Source organism: Epargyreus clarus, unplaced genomic scaffold, assembly GCF_041222505.1.
Source record: "Epargyreus clarus isolate Ecla_fem2 unplaced genomic scaffold, WU_Ecla_fem_2.2 ptg000006l, whole genome shotgun sequence".
NCBI lineage: Eukaryota > Metazoa > Arthropoda > Insecta > Lepidoptera > Hesperiidae > Epargyreus > Epargyreus clarus.
Genome location: NW_027332214.1, coordinates 5,518,946 through 5,543,743, shown reverse-complemented (window position 1 = coordinate 5,543,743; position 24,798 = coordinate 5,518,946). Strand labels below are relative to the sequence as shown.

The following is a 24,798-nucleotide window of genomic DNA, read 5'->3' as shown; positions in this document are numbered from 1 at the left end:
TAGTTTCATTCTATTCTTAAAATACAACAACGTTTTTAGGAAAGGAAACCAAGTAAAGTAATTGCAACGCAAGAACCCGAATAAGTTCGGTTACGTTCAATTGATAAAATACAGTAGTATTTAGGCGAAGGGGAACAAGCGAAGTAATTACGGCGTAGGAGCTCAAACGGCACCAGCAAACAGCCCGCCTCGAGAGACCTATGATCGAGGCAGGGTAATTGATGTTTACCGATACGTCCACTGTACATTCTCTCGTCACACTTATAAGTCAACAATGTTATTGATTGATTAAACGTAATTGATACGGTAAAAATGTGGGTATTTTATTCAATTGATTATATAAAAATAAGATGCAAAAGCTCAATCGGCACTTGTAAAGAGCAAAATTATTACGATTGGAAGATCAGTAACATTATGTTTTTAAAATACAAACACGTTTTAAGGAAGGAAATCTGCAAAGACCCTTACTATTCAATAATAGAAGTTCGCTTGCATTCAATTGATAAAATACAGAGGTATTTAGGCGACGGGGAACAAGCGAAGTAATTACGGCGTAGGAGCTCAATCGGCACCAGCAAACAGCTCGCCTCGAGAGACCTGCGATCGAGGCGGGGTAATTGATGTTTGCCGACACGTCCACTGTACTCTCGGTTGACACTTATAAGTCAATGTTATTGATTGATTGAACGTATGAATTGATATCTTTGAATAAATTTGTTGAGTAATAAGTGGTCAGGTAATTTAGGCTATGTTTACGCAGAAGTAAACTTAGTGAGTGATTTATTTCCAAATCTATTATTCTTTTACAGTTTACTAGAAGGGAAGGGGGATGGTAGGTCAAACTTTGAAGAATTCTAACTTATTACTCAAACCTACTAACGAATTTTTGATTCACTTAACATAAACTTTAGAAAGCACCTTTCTACCTTTAAGTTACGGTTTTATGGATCCGTTCGAGACCACAAGTTACTGAATAAGATGCTTTATTTCATTTCTTTGCGATCAAATAAAACTTAATGTCATATTAACAAAGCTATAGATTTTGCAACGAAATATTAACTAACCAGGTAGCTCTAGAAATTGGTCTGAAGCAAAATATCAGTAGATTTCAATTTATATTGGATGCGTTATTAGATATTCCATGTTAATTCCCGTCTGGACCATCGATCATCCGCTGTCGATACACGACAGCTCTACTCCATGCGAGACGATATAATATTGATATCGAATAACATTTTAAACTTCAGGGCAATACTGGCTTTTTCGTATATAAATATCGATTTATCGAATATTAAGATATTCGCTGATATAATATTTAGGTATTCTTGTAATGAAATGATGATGAAATGATTTATTATACTTACTACAGGATAGCTACGGCCCCGTAAATTGATCGAACCTTCGATTTCCACGACAATTCAAACTTATCAGTTTGGTAATACTAGTTTGTTGTTATAATATTAGTTACTAGTTATTGCCCGCGGCTTCGCCCGCGTTTAAAGGAAAATAATATAACATACTAACATACATAAAACTGAAAATTCGTACCTTCAACTTTGCTAAAGATCATCACTTGATCAAATGCATAGTTTACGATTCAATCCTTACTAATATCGATTAAAATAATCGATGTGTTGGGTCCAAAAGATCGATTATTAATCGATTAATCGATCTTAGATCGCCATCTCTAGTTCCCGTGGGATTTCCTGGATAAAGACTATCCTATGTCCTTTCTCGGGTCTCAGACTATCTTTGTACAAAATTTCATTAAAATCGGTTCAGTAGTTTAGGCGTGAAGAAGAGACAACCAGACAGACAGACAGACAGAGTTACTTTCGGATTTATAATATTAGTAAGGATTAGTAAGGATTGGGGGTATGCCCCTTTATTTTTCCTGATATTTTTTTTATTATACAAATATAATATGTAAAGTATATAATTTAAATATTACAACCTAACATCCATCTTGGCAAAATTGAGATCTAATCGTCATAAAATTATGTGACCTATAAAAAGCACTTACGTAGGCGTGAAGACGTGGGTTTTACCTGAAGCCTCTTAATATTCCTGAGGTTATAAATAGGTTGGAAGATGCTAAGAAATTAAGCTATAATACTCGTATAACTATAAAGAAATTTAAAAGGGAATATTGCTGGTTTTACAGAGACCTGTTATTCGAACACGTTGCGATGGCGTTAGGTTATTTGACTGTATGTCCCTGTAGTTCCGGGACCAGAATAGGGCTACGGTATCCCCTGCCTGCCGTAAGAGGCGATTAAAAGGGGCTTTCGGGGTTACGGGCGGCAAGAGTGGGAGCTCGAACCGCCCGGCTAGCGACCCCGGGAAGGACGACGGTATGTGTGGTCGCATTCCGTCGTATACACCAGACGGTGTGGTGACACAAACTCACCTGGGCGGAGCCCGACGGGGCAGTGCGCTGAGAGGACTCCGGTCGCGTTCCTTTGGAGATCCCAGAGTCCTCTACGCAGCGCCGAGGACGGCCACCGGGGGGGTTTTAGTGCGGTAAAAGTCCCACATAACCCCGTGTCGCTCCCACGACACCGGGTACCTTTTGAAGGTTTCGCCCTCGAGAAGAAAAAAAAAAAAAAAAAAGCTGCCATTGTAAAAAAATGGATGTTGCTGTCTTTGGTTTTATATGACTCATATATAAAATATAATATCTCTAACTTACTGAGACCCGTGCTTAGGTATAGATCTCCTCGTAAAGTGATAAGTTTAGATTAGGTTATTGTCAAGTGTCAAGTGCAACTTTGTTGACTCACACACCTATGAAATTTTATCAAAAGTATTAAGTGTGTAAGTTTCCATAATATATTTTCCTGCACCGTTAAAGCAAAAATCAAAGTCGCGTTGCATGCAAATAGATGAAATTAGTCACAAGGCCTCTATCTCCGAGGACAACATTTTAAAGCCTCATTTATCTATGCCTGCTATTTAATACGGAACACAGATCTTATTACAACTTAAATTGAGCTATTTAAAAAAACCTAAAAATATATGCGACGAAAAGATAACCTAAATCCCGTAGAAATTTTATTTATGTTATTTTTAGGATAAATTTCCTTTAGAAAATCGGTTAATAAATCACAAAAACTCAAACAGTCTTTAAATCTGTAAGATACTTAAGTGTTTCTAAAAATAAAGGTAGAAAATAAACCTCTTAGCAAAAGTCCGGTTTCTCACGAAATAAACCTGAGTGGCATCTAGACAAACCACACGTACTAACGAGATATTTGTGTTTTTCCACTAGTTCCCAGCTTTTATCGGTCTAGACTCATTAGCAGCCTTTCAGCTTGAGTATAATGGCCTCTTTCTAATTCTAAGCTCGCTATTAACATTTAATGAATTCGTAATGATCAAATAACATTAGGATCTTAGTAAACTTTTCAATACTTTTGGATTGCTTCATTTTCTCTGCTTGAAAAGCTTAGGAAATAATCTATTTCTGTTATTAGTAAGCACAGTGATTAGTAGAACAGAGAATAATATTGTGAGAATTTGAATATTGCAAGAATAAAAATGCGAAAGGTACAAATATAGTTTAATCGTGAAGGTACAACCACCACATTTATTTCTAGCGTGATGCAGTTATTACGTTTCGGTGGAAGAATGTGATGATTTAGGAACACACCTGTGATGTGTACAGTACCTTTGTTACGTTTTGTTACGTTTATTGAGTCTACAACAAACGGAACAGAATAATGGATTGAGTAAACGTAACGTAAAATTGTGGGATGTTTTGGGTCATGGTGAGGGTACAGATAGAATCTATATTCCCAATCACCGTCGCTTGATAATGCTTGATGTTAAAAATTAAAACTACTAAGTTAAAGGATAATGTGAGAATGAAAATTTTTGTACATATAAGTCTTACGACAAAACAGAGTGACACCACAAAAATACTCTAAGTAAGTTTATTATGAATTCTTCGTTATTCTAAATTACCATCATTTACCTACATTTACAACAGTAATTACCAATTGACGATAATTGGTTTTGCATAAACAAATGGTAATTCGGAAATCCGAAACAATATAAATTACGATATTATTCATCATTCATCCAATATTAACATTACACTGTGTATTGCAATTGACATTTCAATTTAGTAGTAATATCCTGATAATTTACTCGGTTGCTGAATCCTCTTTGATGGTCAAATCACTTTCAACGTGTGTTATGTTACATGTTATAGCTCTGTACTTACTTAGGGTGGGTTGCGTCATGTTACGTTTACAAAAGCCTTACCAACCGTCAAATCCATGGTTAAAAATGTATTAGTTGCATCATTTTAGTTAAGGTTAATATTACGTCATAAATAACACTTAACATTAACCCCTCGATTTCAATCAATCATCGGAAAGGCTAAATATTTGACTCCTCATCATTTTAGTATTATCGTTAATAAAATGGATCCCGACGAGAGAATAATAACGTTGGCTTTTTTTATGAAAAATTGCAACTAACGTATAAGGTTGACTACTCGTAGCGTTCCGTAGACACTTCGTTGTAGCGGTGTCTACGATGCGCATAAGATCGCCTACGCCGTAGAAACGAGGAGCCCTAAAATTTTCTAAATAAAAGAAAAAAAGTACTGAATTAGTTTTTCCTTGCTTTTTTATGTTTAGATAAGGAATTTTACTTTTTTTGGGAGTAGCTCACTGGTGACGTCTTCATCTAAAACTTTGTAGGCATTCTTTTGCTAGAATGGTATCAACACTACTTTAGTTTTGGCCTTTTAACTCTTGAACCGATGGTGTAGGATGATTAACGATGAAAGAGATATTTTATACTACGCATAAGTTATACGAAATAGTGTACTATGTAGTACACAATACCCTAAATAAGTGTGGTAGAGTTTTTGACTTAGTTCGTCTAGGTTGCACGTGCTTGAAGCTGATTCTATTCAGTGCCAGTCTTTGAATTTTTAGCACAAATCAAAGGGAACTTGCAACAAGCGCTTGCGAAGCGTCCACACGTTTGTGTGTTTGTACAGGTTTGGTGTTTGTGGCAAGTGCCAAACGTGCGGATGAAGCATAATAATTTTACTGGAAATTTCAACGTCAAAATGTTTATTAAAGGCAATAGAATAGTACATTCGGCTATTGGAAGCGGTGATTGATTTACAATTGTCTGTAAATCGTGTTATCATTGCGGCAATCGACTGTCGGTTGTCGGTGAAATAATTCACAGCATTATCATTCAAAGAGCTTGGAATGAAATGAAATTGTAAACATACAAAATAATAATAATAATATGTCTGTTTGAAAGTAGTCGCAGTATGTTTACATTTAAGTTTGTTACGTACACAAAGAAACATGTTACGTAACACAAAAAAAAACATATTTTTTCAAGAAATACTTTTTATAAAAAAACACATACATTTCATAACACACTCGGTGTAAAATTTGAGTTCCACCTGAGATGAGTCACAGATGCTTTGCCTGAGAACTAAAATGGAATGTCTTCTGCAAGTTTTCCTTACGCCGCAAATCACAACAGATCAGCTTAACTACGAGGTAGAAATATTTAGGTCTAGAATCGTGGAAGGAGAACAGTTTTTACCACTTTTGATAAATATTTGTTGAAATAAAAATAATAGCTGCACAAAGTATTTATTATTTTACATTATTTTTGTACATGAAGCAAGCACTTTGACCTCTTTCCTCCAAGGTACCATTTCATTCCTTCCTGATATACAGGGCAACGTCTTATATTGTATACTTAAGAGTATGCATTTTGAAGGTACTCAGGATAACAATGTCTTTACGGGCGGGTGTAACCCATCGAGGAGGCACTCGGCTATGGTCTGAGAGTCGCGGTGCGCGCATTGTCTGCTGATGACGTATTGTTGCCGAAGTGTGCTCCAGAAACTTTCTTAATATGCCTTGGCCCGAGACATTGTGTGTGTGGAAGAATGTAAAACGAAAATAGGTTAGAACACGTTATTTTTAAGATTGTAGAATTCTTCATGGCTTAGCTTTGAAGGCATGACCGCCACATCCATTTCTTTCTGCTATTAGCGACTGTTCTACTTTGAAGGTGGTAAGAGTCTTTGTGATTTTACTCCGGCGGCACCTAATAACAACACAGGTGTTCCAGCTTAATCATCAGAGGTGGCGACGCATCGGTGACTCACCTCAGGTAGGAATCTAATACTATCTGGGGTTGATTACAGATGTCCATGGGTGGCATTAGGTGGTCCAATTACTATCAGGTGGACTACACGCTCGGCTACTCCTATATAATATAAAAAAAGCTGTGCTCTCATTTTATGCGCGGGTTAAGGAACATTTTGAAGCAGTCCTTATAGAAGTCCTCCAGAAGTCCAATTCCATCTGGGATCAAATTCAATCAAGACTTACGGAGGTAACTGATTCTAGGTTCCTCAGCTTCTTCTTGTACACATCCGAGTAATAGATTGAGATTTCTCCTCAGGATCGGGGTGTTTGTGTGGGACACACAGAATCCATTTATGCGTGAGTGTAAAGTGCCAACGTCACAATGAGTATGTGTGTGCGTTGACCATACAACCTGCACTACAGATAACTAGATTATTAGAAAGAAAGCCACTATTTTTAGTTTATTGAACCCAATTTCATCTCCACATATTTTATCATTCTATTATCATTATTATTAGTAACAATTTTAAGAATTTGGAAAATGACATTAAGGATACGTTGACATCTATTATACATTGGTTTAATCATCATAATTTGAAAATTAATTTAAATAAAACTAAAATAATGAATTTTAATCAAGGACGTGACATAAGCTCTAAAATTAATATAAGTTATCTAGGTCAGACTATTGAACACATTGAGAAAATTAAATTTTTGGGTCTACACATTGACAAACAGATGAACTGGAAAGCGCATACAGATTATATCTGCCAGACACTAAGTAAATTTTCATTTGTATTACGCAAATTACAAAAAATTGTGTCTCGCGAAGTGGTATTAACCGCTTACCATGGTCATGTAGTAGCTATTCTCAGATATGGTATTATGTTCTGGGGAAACTCTACAGATAAAGAAAAAGTGTTAAAGGCTCAAAAAAAGTGCATTAGAGCTATTTGCAATCTAAACCAGAGAGAGTCGTGCAGACCTTATTTTAAAAAACTAAAGTTATTAACTGTACCTTGTATGTATATTTTTGAATGCGCTTTATTTGTAAAACGTAATCCAGAATTATTTAAATTTCATTCTAGAGCCCGTCTTAAAGATAAGGTACAAACTGTGAAATGTAACACACATATATTTAAACAAAGCTTATTTTCCAAAGCACCAGTGATATACAATAAAATACCAAAAACAATACGGCATATAAGCGACAATCAAAACTTTAAAAATAAATTACACGAATATCTCATTGACAAGTCCTACTACCATATTAATGATTTTTATAATGACATTAACTGAAACAATTATTTTTCTATTATATCTTGTCTGTTTTAAGTATGAGCCATTATTTTATAATAAAATATTTTTATTTGTACTGACATGCTATTTTGTTGTTTAATTATTAATTTAATATGATGATTTCTATTAATTTTATTATTGTATCCTTTTCTAATTCAATATTATTAATTTAATGTAATTTTAATTAGATTTATTGACCTTACATGACATTGATTTATTAACCTATGACATGACATTGATTATTACATGACATTGATTTATTAACCTATGACATATTTGCATACCCTTTGGGTTAGGATAGGAGCACAAAACTAATGTATTCCATATATAATGTATTTCACCTTATCCTGCAATAAATAAATGAATTGAATTGAATTGAATCTATGTATAGCAGATACACACTCTCAGTGATACGAGAAAAGAGTTCGAATTTCGGAATAACTGGGACAATCGCTCCGAATTTCCATTCTCTTCCGTTGTAAAAAAATCTGCACAAATTGATGAAAGCTTCCTCAAAAATTCGTAGTGACGTCATACTTTGTATGCGATAGTGATTCGGGAACCAATTGCAATATTGCGATCGATATATACCTAAAAAGTTTTCCAAAAATATACGCGTAATTGAAGAACCCTTGTGGTTCGACTTCGGCGGCACCACCGCCATGCTTACTTCTGCCTATCAACAGCAGAGTAAAGCACTGCTGTGTTCTGGTTTAAAGGGTGTGGTAAGGAAGACATACCTTATTGAGGCGCTTCAAGTTCAATAGTATAGAAAATGTACTTTAAATGTTTTTAAATTAGATATTTATTTGCAGGTGCAGTAGGCTGCTCGGACAATCATTGACACAAAGTTATACAGCAGAATACAGTAAGTGTACTTTTTTAGACTAAAATAGAGCAATAATGAATCTTAAGGGAATTATAACTAACTTTATTGGTAAAGAGGGATAGATAGTTAGACACCTAGTAGATAAATAGGTAGATACTATTAGCTGATCATAATTTGATTTGGATAATTTTGAATCTGAAATCAGAGGTCGTGTAATGAAAGTCGAATGGCTAACATGTTTCTTCTCCAACAGCTGATAGCTTTACTTCACATATACAGTCGCATATGATATTAAAATGGATATAAGTATATGAAATACCTAAAAAAGAGGTGCTGTGTTTCTAGACGTATGAGACGTCAACGTACTCACAATTTATTCGGCCGACAGACTTTCAGAACGTTTATTTCTTCTCCACCCAGTGCAGCAAAATGGCTAATCATACACGATGCAAAGAATATGAATACGTACTTTAAATTTTTAAACGTTTACATATCTACTGTTAAAAATCTTATAATAATATCATAACCATATCTTCTAAATATATATAACTCAAAGGTGACTGACTGACATAGTGATCTATCAACGCACAGCCCAAACCACTGGACGGATCGGGCTGAAATTTGGCATGCATATTATGACGTAGGCATCCGCTAAGAAAGGATTTTGATCAATTCTACCCCCAAGGGGATAAAATAGGGGATGAAAGTTTGTATAAATCTTCTTAGTTAATAATATTACTTCGTAACGCGAGCGAAGCCGCGGGCAAAAGCTCGTCATAAATATATTTGTTTGTCTTAGAACCTAAACAAGTGTGTTAAAAGTCACTTAATAAAAGCGAGTGGCATCAACAATGTTAAATAGTTTCAAATAGAGTTACGATCGTAGCCCGTTGCAATACAGGCACCGAAAGTGTACGCTCGAAATATATTAAACGACGTTTAAAATGAAAATGTCGTTTAAATTTCCGAAGGGGAACGGCGCGATAATTTCGCTTGGGGTCGTTGTTAAAATGATTATGGCGAATACATCATGGCGGAGTACCCACTCCGCGATCGCAAAATTACGTAGCAACATGAAAATTAAAGGGCGTTTTATTCGAACCGTATTCGTTGGGAAACGTATCTCATTATGTGAGATGGAAATATATTGGAGCGACTATTTGTCAAACACTTGGCTGCGAACGTTCCCGATCCGCTTCGATTCAATTTGCGCGAAATTTAATTGGAATCGAAACGCTTCGATGAAATAAAAGCGTGGATTATGCTTCGGTGCGTTGGGAAGTATTTTTTAGCGTTTTTTATAAAGTGACAACACTCGTACGCTAAATGAAAACGTGGGTAGATACATGAGTTTGTTTCCACTATTACGTGATGACTGTCAAATGGAAATGAATTTTACACAAAGCCGAGGCGAATACAATAGAGTTGTCAAATAGCACGGTGAAGTATGAAGTCGTTCAGAGATGTTTAATTTGCGTTAAATGGACCAGAACTTTATAAACCTAAGAGTAAACAGCTTTGTATATTGTTTAAATGCCAATTTCATGTTCAGAAAGGTATTTTTATAGAATAGTTATGGAAATATAAAGCATACATTTGGATATAATATTTTGTCATTATCTTCTAAAGAGTTCTTGAACTTCGATCCGTATTAGCTAAGTAATAAGTTGTCCATGAGTACTATAAGATATTTTCTGCTTTGTTACAAAAAACACCAAAAAAACGCTGACACTCAGGCATGCTAATTTGAGTCCCAATAAAATAAGATGGATCCACTGACCTGTATTTGTTTTGGGTCAGTGGATGGAGCTTTTTTAATTTAAAAAAATATTTTATTTAAATGTTCTCAGTGTATTCCGAAAATATATTTTTTCAATTAAACTCGAAAACACTGCGATAATCGAATATCAACATAAAACGGTATAAAGTCATAAAAGCGACCCAAGATATTGTCGACAGCTGCCCCGTTTGACAAGGGTGCCACTGAATAGGTACCCAAATTGGAAATCGACATCAGACTCGATGGTTTAACAGACCGAAGTTGAAACGTCACTCCGAATTATCAACGTTTTCAAATATTTTCTCAAATCAATATAATCTAAGCCTCAAATCAATGTGTCGATTGAAATTGAATTATTGATCAAAGAAGAAATGAATGATAAAGTTCGGTATTGCGACATGTTAGCTTTTTATATTATACTAGCTGGCCCGGTAAACTTTGTACTATCTATTTATCAAATATATTTCATATAAAATATAGCCTGTGTTACTTGTGGATAATGTAGCTTTTGAATGGTGAAAGAATTTTTAAAATCGGTCCAGTTGATTTTCAGCCTATTCATTACAATCAAACAAACAAACAAAGTTTTCCTCTTTATAATATTAGTATAGAAGTATAGATAAAACGAGTAGAGAAATAAGGAGATAATAATGGAATAAAGTTTTGAAACAAACATTTAGGTCTACAATAGGCACGGAGCGTACTCCACGCTTCTTCAACGCGTATTGTTAAAGGGTATGAGTTAGCGGCCAATCCACGTTGGATGGAGGTTAAACTACTGCTATCCTATGAGAAGAACCCCAATCAACTGCTTAGTATGCATTTAAAAGTAAAGTAGCCCACAAAATCGCCACTAGGGGTCAATTATCCAACTACCGACCGCGCCTGATATTGCTTGACTTTGTAAATCTGCTGAGACTTGAGATCTACACAAATTGCGGGTTTTTTTTATATTTGAGCCTAGCGATAAAGCGGACGTGCTACTTGATGGAAAGTAGTCAACGTCGCCTATGAACATTTGCAACACCAGAGGAGTCGCCAATTCACCGCCGGCTTTGAAGGAGAGCTCTTTTTGCACCTTTTTTGAAGAGCACCATGTCATAGCGCTCTGGGAATACCTCAGGAGGAAGTTCATTCCACATCTTGCACATTCGTGCAAACCGAACCGTGGAGATTTTATGGGTCTATACCCGTACTTCGTCGTCATAATAATTGATAATAAGTATTTGTAGCGCTAAATAAATAATAGTATAACACATACTATTATTTATTTTAATTAATAGTTTAAATGTGTTCGTTCAGGTCTCGCCCAGAAACGCCTGTTCGAGAGATGGCCCGAACTTCGAAAAATAGCGATTAACAACTTCATGTGTGTTTGTTACAACATCCCACAAACTTCGGGTAAAGGAAACAGCTCCACAAGGTAACTTGTAATGTTTATTTACTTGAGCCACTTGGATAAATGATTTCTTTCTCACGGGTGTCTCTATGCGTTTCGAACTAAATATGTTTTCCTTATACATGGTAATAATTAAGAATGAGCGAACAGTAGTAATGGAGAAAAATAGACCATAATGCAATTCAAGAGGACTGAGTTACTTACTTATGTCCGTATTTAATAATCAATCTGTCCAATGCTATGACTACCATAGATTGCAATTTTGATCTTTGGAAGGTAAAAAATGGGCTTTAGTGTTGTAAGAGCGGATAGTATTTATGGTGAAATGTTCTATGGTAACGTAGATAGTACATGTTAACAATGCAAAATTTTAATAGCTATACCACATTTCCCTTACCAATAAGTAGAGATATTTATTTATTGAAAACAGCTATTTCCCTACGATTAGTATAGTCCGCGCTAATCTGCTAGTCCGGTCTGAGGTTGTTGCGAGCAGCATACTATTTGCTATGGCGACGCGATTCATTTCTATATTCGGAGTGGACTAGCAGTTTTACGGAGTATACCAGAGTTTTGGCCGAGTGGCCCCACAATATAAGTACTACCTATTACTCAAAGATGTGTGGTTAGTACATGTAATGGCCGCGTGGACATACTATACGAATTATTCTAAGATTTTCGTAAATAACTCGTCTCTTATTTACAGCACAAGTTCAACCATTAACGCCACGAAAGATGCATCGGGGAGACAGTCACAAAATAAGAGTAAGTATTGTTTAGGTTCACCTAACAGTAGCGACGAAGTTGCAAGAGGACTTTAAAAACTCTAATAACATTTTATCACTTGAAGAGCTACTGACACGCTTGCAACACTTCTACGTGCTTACTACGTTCTGATTTATAACCAAACTTCGATTATTATGGAAATAATGAAATATAAGATTAATTTGAAATATTATTTATGTATATAAGCTTCATGAAAATAAAGCTTTTTAAACTGTTAAACTAGAAAAAAATACCAAGAAAGAATTGAAGATATATTGTGATTGGTAACGGCATAATGGTATTTCGCCTTCAAAAGTTATGTAAAAATATATTAAATTAATTATCACTAGCTATAACGGTGAAGGAAAACATCGTGAGGAAATCTACATGCCTAAGAGTTCTTTGAAAAATATATTGTAGGTGCAGGTTCATATGCTTTGTTATTTTCGATAAAACTTATATTAAAGTAAAAGTGGTAGTAGCAAAAACATGATAATACCAAATGCCCAAAAGTTTTGAATAAACAAATCCGCTAAAACAAAACGTTAAACTAAGCCAAACGGCAAATAACGGCATGTCCTTATAATTTATCGGCATTATAATAGGTAGCTTTCATTGTACCTTTTTATTGTTTGAATTATTTCGCGCAATAACATCTCGTAATGTTTCAATTAGGCAACCACAACAATGCGATGAATTCCCAGACTAATTCGTTCCATTGCGCCCTAATGTGGGTTATAAAACATCTTGTTTGTGGGACATCGCACAATGGGCAACTTCGCCCCGCCCGTGGCATTAGAACAGCGGATCTCAAACTTATTTCGTGCCGTCTTTTGGAAATATATCTAGCCGTTTTATGCTCTTTGGAGGTGGGGTGGCGAAAAATGAAGATATGTCTAAAACATTAGTAACCTGAAAAAAATACTGTTAAAAAGTCCTGAAAATCCATTGGGCCTCGCAATGCTGAAAAATACAAACCAGGTATCTTCTACTAGACTGCTCCGACGCCTCCCTATTTTCGGTGAACCCCTTACTGCCTCAATTTTTCGTTCCTTAGGCCTCTAACGTCCAAGGGCGTCATCACCCACTTTGAGAACCACTGCATTAGAAGATCCAAGCAATTTTGCCCTACTTTGTCTCCATTGCTGCCTGTCTCCGGCCACGGGACAAATGAGATATGAACAGAAACGACGCCGCGTTTTTCATTGTTTAACGTGTCGCTAACTTCCACTGATTCCATTAGTTAACAGTCTCGGTGGAAACAATTAGAGCTAGTCTGCCATTTATAATGTCTTATTCGAACTGCCAGTGACTTATTTTTTTTATAATATAAGAGTAGCAGACGAGCATGCAGTCCACCTGATGGTAAGTGGCTACTGCCGCCCATGGACATATGTAATCAACCCCAGATAGGATTAGATATTCCTACCTTAGGTCGGCCACAGATGCGCCGCTACCCCTGAGAACGCCTCGGAAAAGTCTGTCTCCCTTACCACACCCTTCAAACCGGAACACAGCAGCGCCTAACACTGCCGTTATTAGGTAGAAATAGGTGTGGCGGTGGTGCCGCCGGAGTCGAACCACAAATGGTTCTACCACCTTCAAACGACTTGCAATAGTTTTACAACTAAATTGCAAATGATAATAAGTAAGCTTTTTATAATGCTAACCTTTTAACCTAAAACTATTGCAAGTCACTGGCAGTTCAAGTAAGAGCATTGGCTACTATCGCTCAAGCAACTGATAGTTGTATTAAGTAGGTTGACACGACTGCTAAAAGTTCCTCGCAACTAATAAATAACTTATAAGCATCTATACATGTGCGTTGACAGATTTTTCGCTTATCGGTCGCCAAACAATAACTTGGACGCCCTAGCGGTAACGGTAAGCAACAGCTTAGTAGCGCGATAACATAGCCCATACAACTATCGCTCATGACATAACCCTTCGTGCGGTCAGCCGTAAAAGGATATTAATTAAAGGATGAATGGCCGTGAAAATGGCTGGGCTCGTTAAAATTTCAATCAAGTACAATATTTGCGTAAGCTGTAAGGTAATGTTTAATCAGAATTTAGATTGGTTTATTAACTTTGAGCACACAGTTTTTCTCACGTCCCAGAAAATGTAAACGTCTCGCTCTCATTTCGCCTATTTATGAGTTCCCTAGGTTTCAAAGGGGTGATATTGCGCTCTGTGGCTCGTATTTGAGGAACAAGACTGTAATTCCCGCAGGTTTTGTCTTGGGGCGACTGGCGACACATCCAACAAAATGGAAAGACGGGAATGTACAAAGGGAGAAACTGTTTTTTATATAAGGGTGGTAACACACGAGCGACAGTGAGCTAATATGACCGACAAACGACCACACTTTCTGGCGGCAGACGGTGACTATTGGCGAACGTCATATGAAGGTCACGTCATTTTTTACCGTTGACGTCCAGTTCATATAGCTGAGGTCACGTCACGTTATGTCGCTAACTATCTCCGATAGTTGCCACCTGCCATCAACAATCGTCGCTGCTATCCAATAGCCGCTTTCCGTCAGCAATCTTCACCAATAGTCGTCGCCTGTAGTCAGCAACCGTTGATCAACCCTAGTAACCGCGTGCCGTCAGCAACCGTCAACAATATTTGTCGCCAGTCTTCAGCGCTCGTGGTCCATCGTTGTGCGTGTATTAGCTCATTGTCGTTCATATGCTACCACCCGCACTTGCAGTGGCTGTCTGGAAACTAATAGAAAGTGAATCCAAGCGTTAACATGGCGAAATAGAAAACTAAGGAACTGTTAATTAGATATTCTGATCACGTGAAACTACTTACAGAATGTTCCGCCCGGGTCTTCGATTTAGTTACGATTTGTTTTAATTTCCCCCTTGGGACACTACGGATAGAACTAATAAAAATTCTCGTCTCGTCCGAACAACTAAATGTTTTTGGACGAAGTATTATTGTTACTCTTGAAACAATATATTAGGTCTACCATTGGCTGATATTGAATTTGTGGAAAATGTATGTAACTTTAGTTACATTGTTAAATACTATTTTCTTTTAAGATTGGAGTAGAAACACACTTGCAGACGACCCGATGGTAAATGGTCACTGCCGCCCATGGATATTTATGACTAACTTCATATAGGTAGAATTGTTTTTACCTGAAGCTGATCACAGTAGCGATGCCACTCCTGAGGACTACGATTAGCCTCTAAGTCAGCTACCATCGCAGCAGCCAAACCTTTCCAAAACTTCCACGGAAGTATATTGGCTCTATCACCTTTCTTTATCCTTTCAATAGCAGCTCGATTGACAATTAAAAGATTTTGTTTTTGATGTGGAGGGCATGTGTGTAAAGCAGTTCTATTAAGAAAAATAACTGTTACCTAAGGTGCTTGTTTGGAGCTAATTACAAATATCCACGAGCAAATGCGATCACTTAAGGAAAGTCGAACTAACTTACAATAACATACTCCTATAGCTTAGAAGCTTAATACATTCAAAGCATTCGCACAAAAGATTAATTCCATTATTCGTCAAACGTGCTAAGCTCATAACGTGTTATCAGTGTCAGCTGTATTAGTCACTTGAGAAACAAGAGCGCGTCTTTCCAGACATTCTTGTCAGCTTTGTGCTTTTCTCTTACCTACTTACACTAAATGAGTATTTTAAGACGAATTTATAATTTATCCTAATCTACAGAAGCCGACGACGACGAACGACTATAGGAACGACGAACGAAACCTCAGACCTCTTTGTGGTTTTACCGCGGTGGTATAATGTACTTACCATTCTAATGCCTTATTGCTGTATAGCAATGTAATCTAATGAAGGTATTCCATCTCAGTCCTAAGGGGTGATTGACAATGCCTGCGATCGACTTCACCTAACTTCATGGGCGGCTGTAATCACGTACTCATACATCATGCTCATTTGATACTTCAATTTTATATAAAAAAAACTAGCTGACCCGGCAAACTTTGTACCCCAAAATCTATTTATCAAATATATTTCATATAAAATATAGGCTATGTTACTCGTGGATAATGTAGCTTTCGAATGGTGAAAGAATTTTTTTAATCGGTCCGGTAGTTTTTGAGCCTATTCATTATAACCAAACAAACAAACAAAGTTTTCCTCTTTATAATATTAGTGTAGAAAAAATTCCGCAATCAACTACGAGTACCGCAAGATGCGTCGAGGTACTTCATTTCAAACATGTATTTGTAAGGCACAGTTATCTTCAACAAGTCGCATATAACCGTGAATTCTAGAATAGCAGAGCCAACGTCGCGTTCCACCGGATCGCAAAGCTTTGAGGGGATGAGACATTGCGATTCATTCTCGCATTTAAAAGCAAGACTGTAATTTCACAGGGCTTTGTCTACTCCCCGCGCGGGACGGCTTGTAGGGAAATATGCGCATTCAAAATGGGTTTTTATCTTTTTTCAAGTGGTACGCTTTAGTTGCGTGGTCCCTTTAGAATTGTAAGGCCGCACAGATAAATCACATCCGTTTGTGTACCGCGCTTGATACGGTACGATTCCCATTGGTCCGATGATTGCAACGATTTAATTGATAACCCTGGCGTACGGTTTTTTTTACTTTGAGGTAGATACATGAGGCTCCACCGTTACACCTATTTGAAGGTAGAACCCTTTGTGGTTCAACTCCAGCGGTACCGCCGCCGGACCTATTTCTGCCTATTAACAGTAGTGTTAAGCACGGCTGTATTCTGGTTTGAAGGGTGTGGCAAGGGAAACATACTTTTACGAGGCGTTCCAGGGGCTTAGTCCTCAGGGGTAGCGATTCATCTGTGGTGGATCTGAGCTAGTCTAATCCTATTTGGTGTTGATTACAGATGTCCATTGGCGGCAGTAGCCACTTACCATCAGGTAGACTGCATGCTTGTCTGCTACTTATTATAAAAAAGGAATTTTATTTTAGGCCTAATGTGTAGCAACGCTCCTATGGCTGACCTAAGATCACTCTAATCCTATCTAGAGTTAACTAGTGATCTATGTACGCAAATACCACGTATTGTCAACTGCACTGCATTCTTGATTCCGACTACTATGAAATAAAAAAGGTATTGCACATATGTTTGTGTTCCCGCTCCCGTACGATTCCCCGTGGTCCGATTTAATGATCGCAACGATTTAATTGGCACCCATGGCGTACGGTTTGTTTTACTACAAATAGTTTATGCAACGTGTGGCCTTATTCGGAGGGTCGTGACTCGGTCACTGCACTCTTGGAAAGTTCGCAGTATTGATTTTATTGCGCACGCCCGAAAATATAAATGCGATCTGGCGGTACATGGAAGTGGCCATTGATTTAATGGGCGCGAATAAGTGCCGTAAAGCGCTTCGTTTGTTGGATTAACGAATTAAATACTTGTCTGACTGATACGATTTGGAATTGTCGAAATATTTTAGTTTTAGATATTTAATAATTATTGTAAGGTCCGTTTATATTTAATTTTTATAGACGATTAAATTTATAAAAATTAAAAGCCAAAAAAAGATATAAAAAATTAAATTAAAATTAAAGAATAAAATAAAAATAAAATTTATTAATCAAAATGATTTATAAATTTAAACGGAATATATTATTACGATATTTAACATAATATTATGAATAACATAAAATTTAAGCCTGAATGTGTTTGATACGTTATGCAGTACCTACGCCATTAATTAAAACTAAGAAAAGCGCGGGAAACGATACCGCCATATTTTATTACCTGTTTTTCAAGTTGTCATATTAATTTAAAGAGCAAAAGTGAGAACAGAGAAGTTATTTTATAATATTGTAATTGTAGAATAATTAATTATGGTGTTTTTGCAGGTTGGACGCCATCAAACAATAAGACTAAGGACTTGGAAGCTTTGTTGGATTTTCAAGTTAGTCTCCTAAACACAGGGTGAGTTTATAAGTACTAATTCATATTTTATAATAGTAACAGCAAGAGAATGTATGGTATAACTTGTTAAGTGGTCACTGCCACTGATATCTGTAACCGCACTGACTGTATAAGACCCCTATTCATAATGAATCTATCCAATGTTTTCTTACCAAAGAACGACGACAATTTCTTGTTTTTTTTTATATATAATAAACCTAACGATAAAGCAGACGGGCTACCTGATGGATAGCAGTCACCGTCGCGTATGGTCATTTGCAACACCAGAGGAGTCACCAATGCATCGCCGGCTTTGAAGGAGAGCTCCTTTTACACCCCTCTTGAGCCCCATGTCATTGTCCTGAGGGAATACTCCTAAGTCCTAATAAACATTTCCAAATTTCAATATTTGGCACGAAAAAATTGGATAGATCGGTTATAATAACGGGCAAACATACTACCTGTGGAGTAAAAGCCACGCAAAGGCACTGCTGAGTGTGATAACTACGTTGGAACACTTCGTATCGGTATTTCTGTCTTAGTTCACGCTGCAAAATAGGATAATTATGAACTACCACGATTATAATGCACCATTCTTCACCTGCTCACCAATCAAACCGCGACGAGTTCTGTCACAAATTATTATTTGTACCGGCTGCGGCTATATTAAGTACGTAGGTCTTATTTTTTGGCATGCCCTACAGCTAAAACGGCTTGACGGATTTTAACATATGAGATGTCATTGGATTCATCTAAACTGTGGGTTATAAATAGTTAATAAACTACATTTCAAAAGTATAATTTGTAGTGCTTATTTAGGAAATTGTACATTTTTATGCAAAAATAATTTAAATATTTTTCGCATACAATCTCTAGGTATTTCCGTATTCCCGGTAAAATTTTATTTTCCTATTTACGTTTGGAAGTTTCTTCGAAGTTGGCTCCGTACTCTCTAGTATTAGCTTGTGTAGAGAAAAGTAATATGATATTCTTTATTGTTTTTAATAATTAGGTATATGAAAATGAAATGAAAAATAAATATAAAATAAATGAAAATAAACTTTGATAATCGTCATAAAAATATTATACTCGCTATTGAACCGCGCATGTAACATCTCCAATCACTAATGCCATCTATAAAAATATGGAACCCTAAAAAATATCTTCATGAACGGTTGATTATATGTGCACTGTAAAACGTAAACAAAAAGACTCATAATTACAATATATGAAAGAAAGAAAACAAAAGAAATTTCCATCATTACACTATATGAAGGATGGTTGTCTATCAATTTGTCATACGCCACAAACTGTCACCCATTACTCCCAACTAAACAACCCTATCGTTAACGTGATCCTCCAAAAGTTGAGAGATCACCCCATTACCCGACATTACGTATTTGTTTGCCGTCGCGACGCCGTTACGTAATTACTTGAGACGCTCGACGCGGGCCAACGACCCCTCGACTTTGACCCACTTACTACCCTAATTTCGCGTCTCACCCTCTAGACAATATTATACGTAGATAGACGTACAGTTGATAACCCCGGTGAGTAGTCACTTTTAGTTAACGTGTATACCACAGTTAGTAACAAGTGGGTAACGACTGACCTTTCTACTCGTACTTTAATTTCGTATATGATCCTCTGGACAATATAAAACGTTGTAGATAGTCTGTAAGTAAGACTGACCGACCCTATTAATCTTAGTCGGAATAATTTTATATAGGTAAGCTAATTAATGTAGATATGCAGTTCTTGCGTTTTGGTGGAAGGGTTAATTGCCAGCTGACTTATATATGAGGATAACTTAGTCTTCAGATGTGGCAACACATCTCCAGATAGTAACATTGTTCTTTGTGGAGTTGGTTACTGATGTCCATCGGTGGAAATAACCACTTACCATCAGTTGGAGTGTATACAATATTATAAAATAAATTATATAGGTAAGTATACATAAACTGTATTTGCATAAAATTGGGTAACGTTATGATTTTTTTGTACGTTTGTGACCTTTTTTTGTTAGAAGAAGCATATTTTCCCTGAATTTGAAATGACGTGCGAACTTTCTCTGTCGGCCGGCTGAATGTTTATATTTTCTCAACGTCGGCTCGCACTAAAAGTTTATTCCGTCGTAATGTTTTCCTTCCATTACCTATGATTTGAAACATTTGGGAAGGGGTGAATAATAGTACATTACGATACGAGGACGAAAAATTTTTTTCTGACAAGTGTGAGTTTGCAGGCCGAGCCGCAGGCGAGGACTGCAATCACACGAGTCAGAAAAACATTTTTCGTCCGCGTGTTGTATAAAATTTTATATTACGGGGTCGGAAATGGGGGTTTTGCGCACGCGAAGCGTGCGTAAAACGTCAATTTACGCACGCCGTGATATAAAATAACATTATGCGCGTGGAGGGTAAGGTCCTGCCCCCGTAATGTCCTATTTATGTGTTTTGCGCAGCTTTTATTTTCAAAGGAACGGCGAGTGTATGATTGATTTCCTGGGCAGACGTTATCAGAAACCAATTCTGTTTTCATTACAGAACGATTACAGAGCAACGGATTACGACGGATGATGCTATTTTGTTTTTGTTATTGTTTTCTCTTTGCTTAGATCTTGATGAAATATATCGCAAGCTTGACGGATATTGATACGAGTATTTGATTAATAAATACAGATTAGATTGTATTAGATACTTGTTTCTATCATTTTACGGAGTGAAATGAAAAGTAAGTAGAGAAAAGTATGAACTTAAATCAGAAACGTCTGTTTAGACACATTGTTTTAAGGTGGTATAAATAAAATAACAATAAAGGAATGGTTACACTCAAAGTTAAAGAAAAATTAAAGCTTTCTACAAATACCACTTTCTGTAAGTCAGTTACAATTGAAAAGAAATTGTGTAGAAATCGCAACAAACCAATAACAACTTCATTTGGAATTAGGTGGACACTTAATCAGGAAGAGTAAATCGAAAACTTTGCTAGCGGCGAAATCAATTTTCATTACTTTCCAGTTCACAAGCATCCATTCTAATTGCTTTTCGACTGTTAGTGCGTCAAATTTTAATCATTTCTGTCACGGAATTCAATGACCTTTCTTTATTATATACAAAGCCCCAGATTTGTAAGTTTCGGAATTTTGTCCCCCAAAAAATAACACTTCAGGTTTCCAAGAGATTTAAAGAAGTTCTGTGCGAAGTGCGGCTCTTAATTTAGTTAATAATAATGTAATATCCTACAGACTGTCGGTGTATACCGATTTAAAGACGGTTTATTATGATGATATATGATTTAAAAATGGTAGATGTATATGGTGGCTTGCATAAAACAGCAGATTCGGTAAACCATCATCATATCATCATGTTAATTTGTGGGAAATGGACCTTAATTTTCATACATAATACGTATTAAAGTAATATCCTCTTTGGAGCTCGTTTTAACGAACAAAAACAATTACAATATTAATTGTAAAACTAATCGCAAAATGGTAAAGAAAAGGCGAACATTTAAATCTGCAAAAGACAGTTTTCAACTGCATAAGTATGAAAGCAATATTTAACTTCTAAATGAAACGAAATAATAGCTACTTCCTTACTTTTTACCATATCTACTTTTTCATAATACCGAGCAAAAGTTTTCATAACTAGGCGTCCAAAGCGACGGCAGGTTTTAAACTTTGTCACATTCAAGCATTTCAACAAATAATTTACGCCATTTAGAGGTGGCTTTAAATTGTTACTTTTGTTTTCTTCGGCTTTTTATATCCTTACTTTTTCATAACGCTGAGTAAAAAGTCTTCAAGGCTACCGGGGAGATGATAAGTATTTTCTTATACTGAAGGATGAAACGAATAAATTGTTTGTAAAGTTATTTGGTATGTATCCCAGCCTTCTACTTTACGTTGCGCAATACCTTGCTTTTCAAATGATTATATGTTTATAAATCAATATTTAAATGATTACATGAAAACCGTCATAAAGGTATATTTAAGGAGGAACTCCATAATAAACTCGTAGTGAATTGTACGTGTCAACAACTCATTCCCCTTTTGAGACGAGATTTCAAGAGCGACAACAGGGCAATGATAGCTTAATGGTGAATATAAACTTTTATTTCCTTCCCCTCCTGATTTTTACATATACCTTTATGTATATAATGCGTTATATACGTTTTAATCAATTTTAAATTTGCATAGAATCATAATAACTGCGTATAATTTTTACACTGATTGATCGACATCCTAAATAAGCCTAAAATATGAGGATGGCTTTGGCTCACAAACTTTTAACTATTCGTAATTAATATTACATTTCGACTGTACAAATTACAGAGGTAAGCTGCATATTCAAAGCGCGCAACAATACGAGTTTACACCAGTGTCTTGAATTACAAAGGTGCCACAATAATTACTTTGTACTGAACAACAGTAAAATGATTCTGAAAACCATTACAGAACGTGTTCGTTTCTTGTGTGTAGGTAATTAGTGGAGGTTTTACTCGTAAGCTAAAGCAAACAAAGGAAAAATAATTCAACTTTGTTATTTGCGCGCTCAAGTTCAATTTGTAAGCTCTTCTATTTCAATGTTCAATTTCTTTTTCTTTAATTTAAATGATAGGAGAGCTCGGTTCGACTGCGGTGGCAGCACTGGCTTTTTAGTCTTGTTAGTGCTGCTGTAACGTTTACCGCCACAGGAAAGTAATAGCTAAGATAAAAAGTGATTGTTGGCGATTTTATTGTAAGTATCGGATAAACCCTCAAATAGATGTCTGAGATTTATGAGAGAAAAATGCAATAATTCTTATTTTACCCACTGAATTTAAATATATTGGACTCAGTGAGTGCAGCCACTTTGACCTATTTTGCCTATGACATTATTTTTGTGCATACCAAAACTGAGATCAATCCAAACTGTAGACTAGTTTGTCTTATGTACGAGTACCAATTTTATAATAAGCTGCGATATAACAATACGGTACATATGTACGATGTTAAAACATATGAGGTTTTAATTTTTGTTAAAAGTACATGCTAAATGAAACTAAAATGATCATTTATCCAAACAAATATATGTAGGTACTACTGTACCAATTATGTAAAAAATTGTGGGATGTTTTGAAAACTCATGGTAAGGGTACTCCCTTACCATGAGTTTTCAAAACATCCCACAATTTTACGTTATGATTACTCAATCCATTATTCTGTTCCGTTTGCTTTAGTAGACTGAGTAAACGTAACAATAAGTAAGTGCTCAAGTCTTTTTGTCTGCCTCACATGTTGGCAAAAAAGAGAGACAAGACATAAAGCGCTATTTTGTCAATTTAGACATTTAATGTTACGTTACTGACACTATAGTTCTGATACAATCATCTTGGGGCGCTGATTAGAAATTGTATGGGCAATACGTAAACAAATACCAAAACAGTTATATTTGTCAAAACGTAAAAACTCATGGTAAGTAAGGGTACAGAGTTATTGCATAAAAATTTAAAAATTCGCGTCGCTATAGACACAGTCGTATGACTTTTTTACGCCACTCGTTACCTACATTAAAAATAGATGTGTAGTGTACTTTTTAACATTCTATTTTTTAAGTCTACCTGCGGCTGACGTGCGAGTAAACATAAAAGTAAAATAAAATATAACCTGCATGTGACGAAGGTATGACATGTTAAACACTGAAACATTTTTAGACCACTTTTGTTAGGCGGGGTATATTTATACAAACTTTCTTTCTTCTTTACTTTTATATTGCTGGTTGTCAGCACGCGTTTTGGCAAAATCTAATGGATTCATTATAATAATAATGGATTAATTAATGAAGTAGATTTATTTAGCGTTTTATAAGATTGAAATAGCAAACGAGCATGCCATAGAAAAGAAACCATGATGCAGTCCATCTGATGATAAGTGGTCACTGCCGCCCATGGATATCTGGAACCAACTCCATATATAATAGGGGTTCTACTAGAAGCCTACCACTGATGTGTTGCTACTCATTATGAATGGTTGTGGCGGTAAATCCTCCCCGGTTTTACCGCTACACCAGTTTTACTCGGGAACCAGTATTGTTCGAATTCTGGTTTAAGGGTTCTACGTAGTTCTATTTAATAATTATTAATTCTATTTCATTATTATTTTTGCAATTATTAATTCATTATTATTATTTTAAATTGGATATATATTACTGTTATTTTATTTGTATTTATTATTTATGTCGACATCAAATTGTTTTATCATATCGTTTCATTTGTGTGTGTCAATTAGTATAATTGGTTCTGTTTCTGTTGACAATAAATAAATAATAAATAATTTCAAACAAGTTTATTTGTCAACAAATGCATTAGTAAAATTTGAGAAATGCTTTTGACAAATTCCGGAGCTTTTCGTATAGTATTTTGTAAAGAAACTTCTAGGTTAGTGTGACCTCCACGAATTTCTTTTAGTACGTTTCTCGGACAAATTAAGAAGTTTTAACCTTTAATAGCATTAAATGTTTGTAAGAAGTTTTTGCTTACCTGCTTATAAAGCTTTCTATTTTTTGGTTATAAAAATGGGTTATACCTTTCAAATCATGAAAAGTAGAGCGACTGAATAATTTCGACCTAAAAGTAATTATTATAGAGCGACTTTGTAATAGAATTTCAAGCTAAATAACGCTTTAAATACTCGTAGACCCTACA

The 24,798-nt window shown here is 35.9% G+C and overlaps 2 protein-coding genes across 2 annotated transcripts in view; both read left to right on the top strand.

The window, feature by feature from the left end:
• The window catches only part of LOC140742554 (uncharacterized), an 80,192-nt gene extending 62,056 nt beyond the window's left edge, over nt 1–18,136 (top strand). Inside the window, exons 4-7 of the mRNA XM_073073456.1 lie at nt 8,258–8,310; nt 11,354–11,474; nt 12,157–12,215; nt 18,057–18,136. Coding sequence (XP_072929557.1) covers nt 8,258–8,310; nt 11,354–11,474; nt 12,157–12,215; nt 18,057–18,136 — 313 coding nt within the window. The remainder of the gene's footprint in view (nt 1–8,257; nt 8,311–11,353; nt 11,475–12,156; nt 12,216–18,056) is intronic.
• LOC140742794 (cell adhesion molecule Dscam2) overlaps nt 12,161–24,798 on the top strand; it is a 72,750-nt gene continuing 60,112 nt past the window's right edge. The window contains exons 1-2 of the mRNA XM_073073801.1: nt 12,161–12,215; nt 18,057–18,132. The gene's annotated coding sequence lies outside the window, so the exon portion shown is untranslated. The remainder of the gene's footprint in view (nt 12,216–18,056; nt 18,133–24,798) is intronic.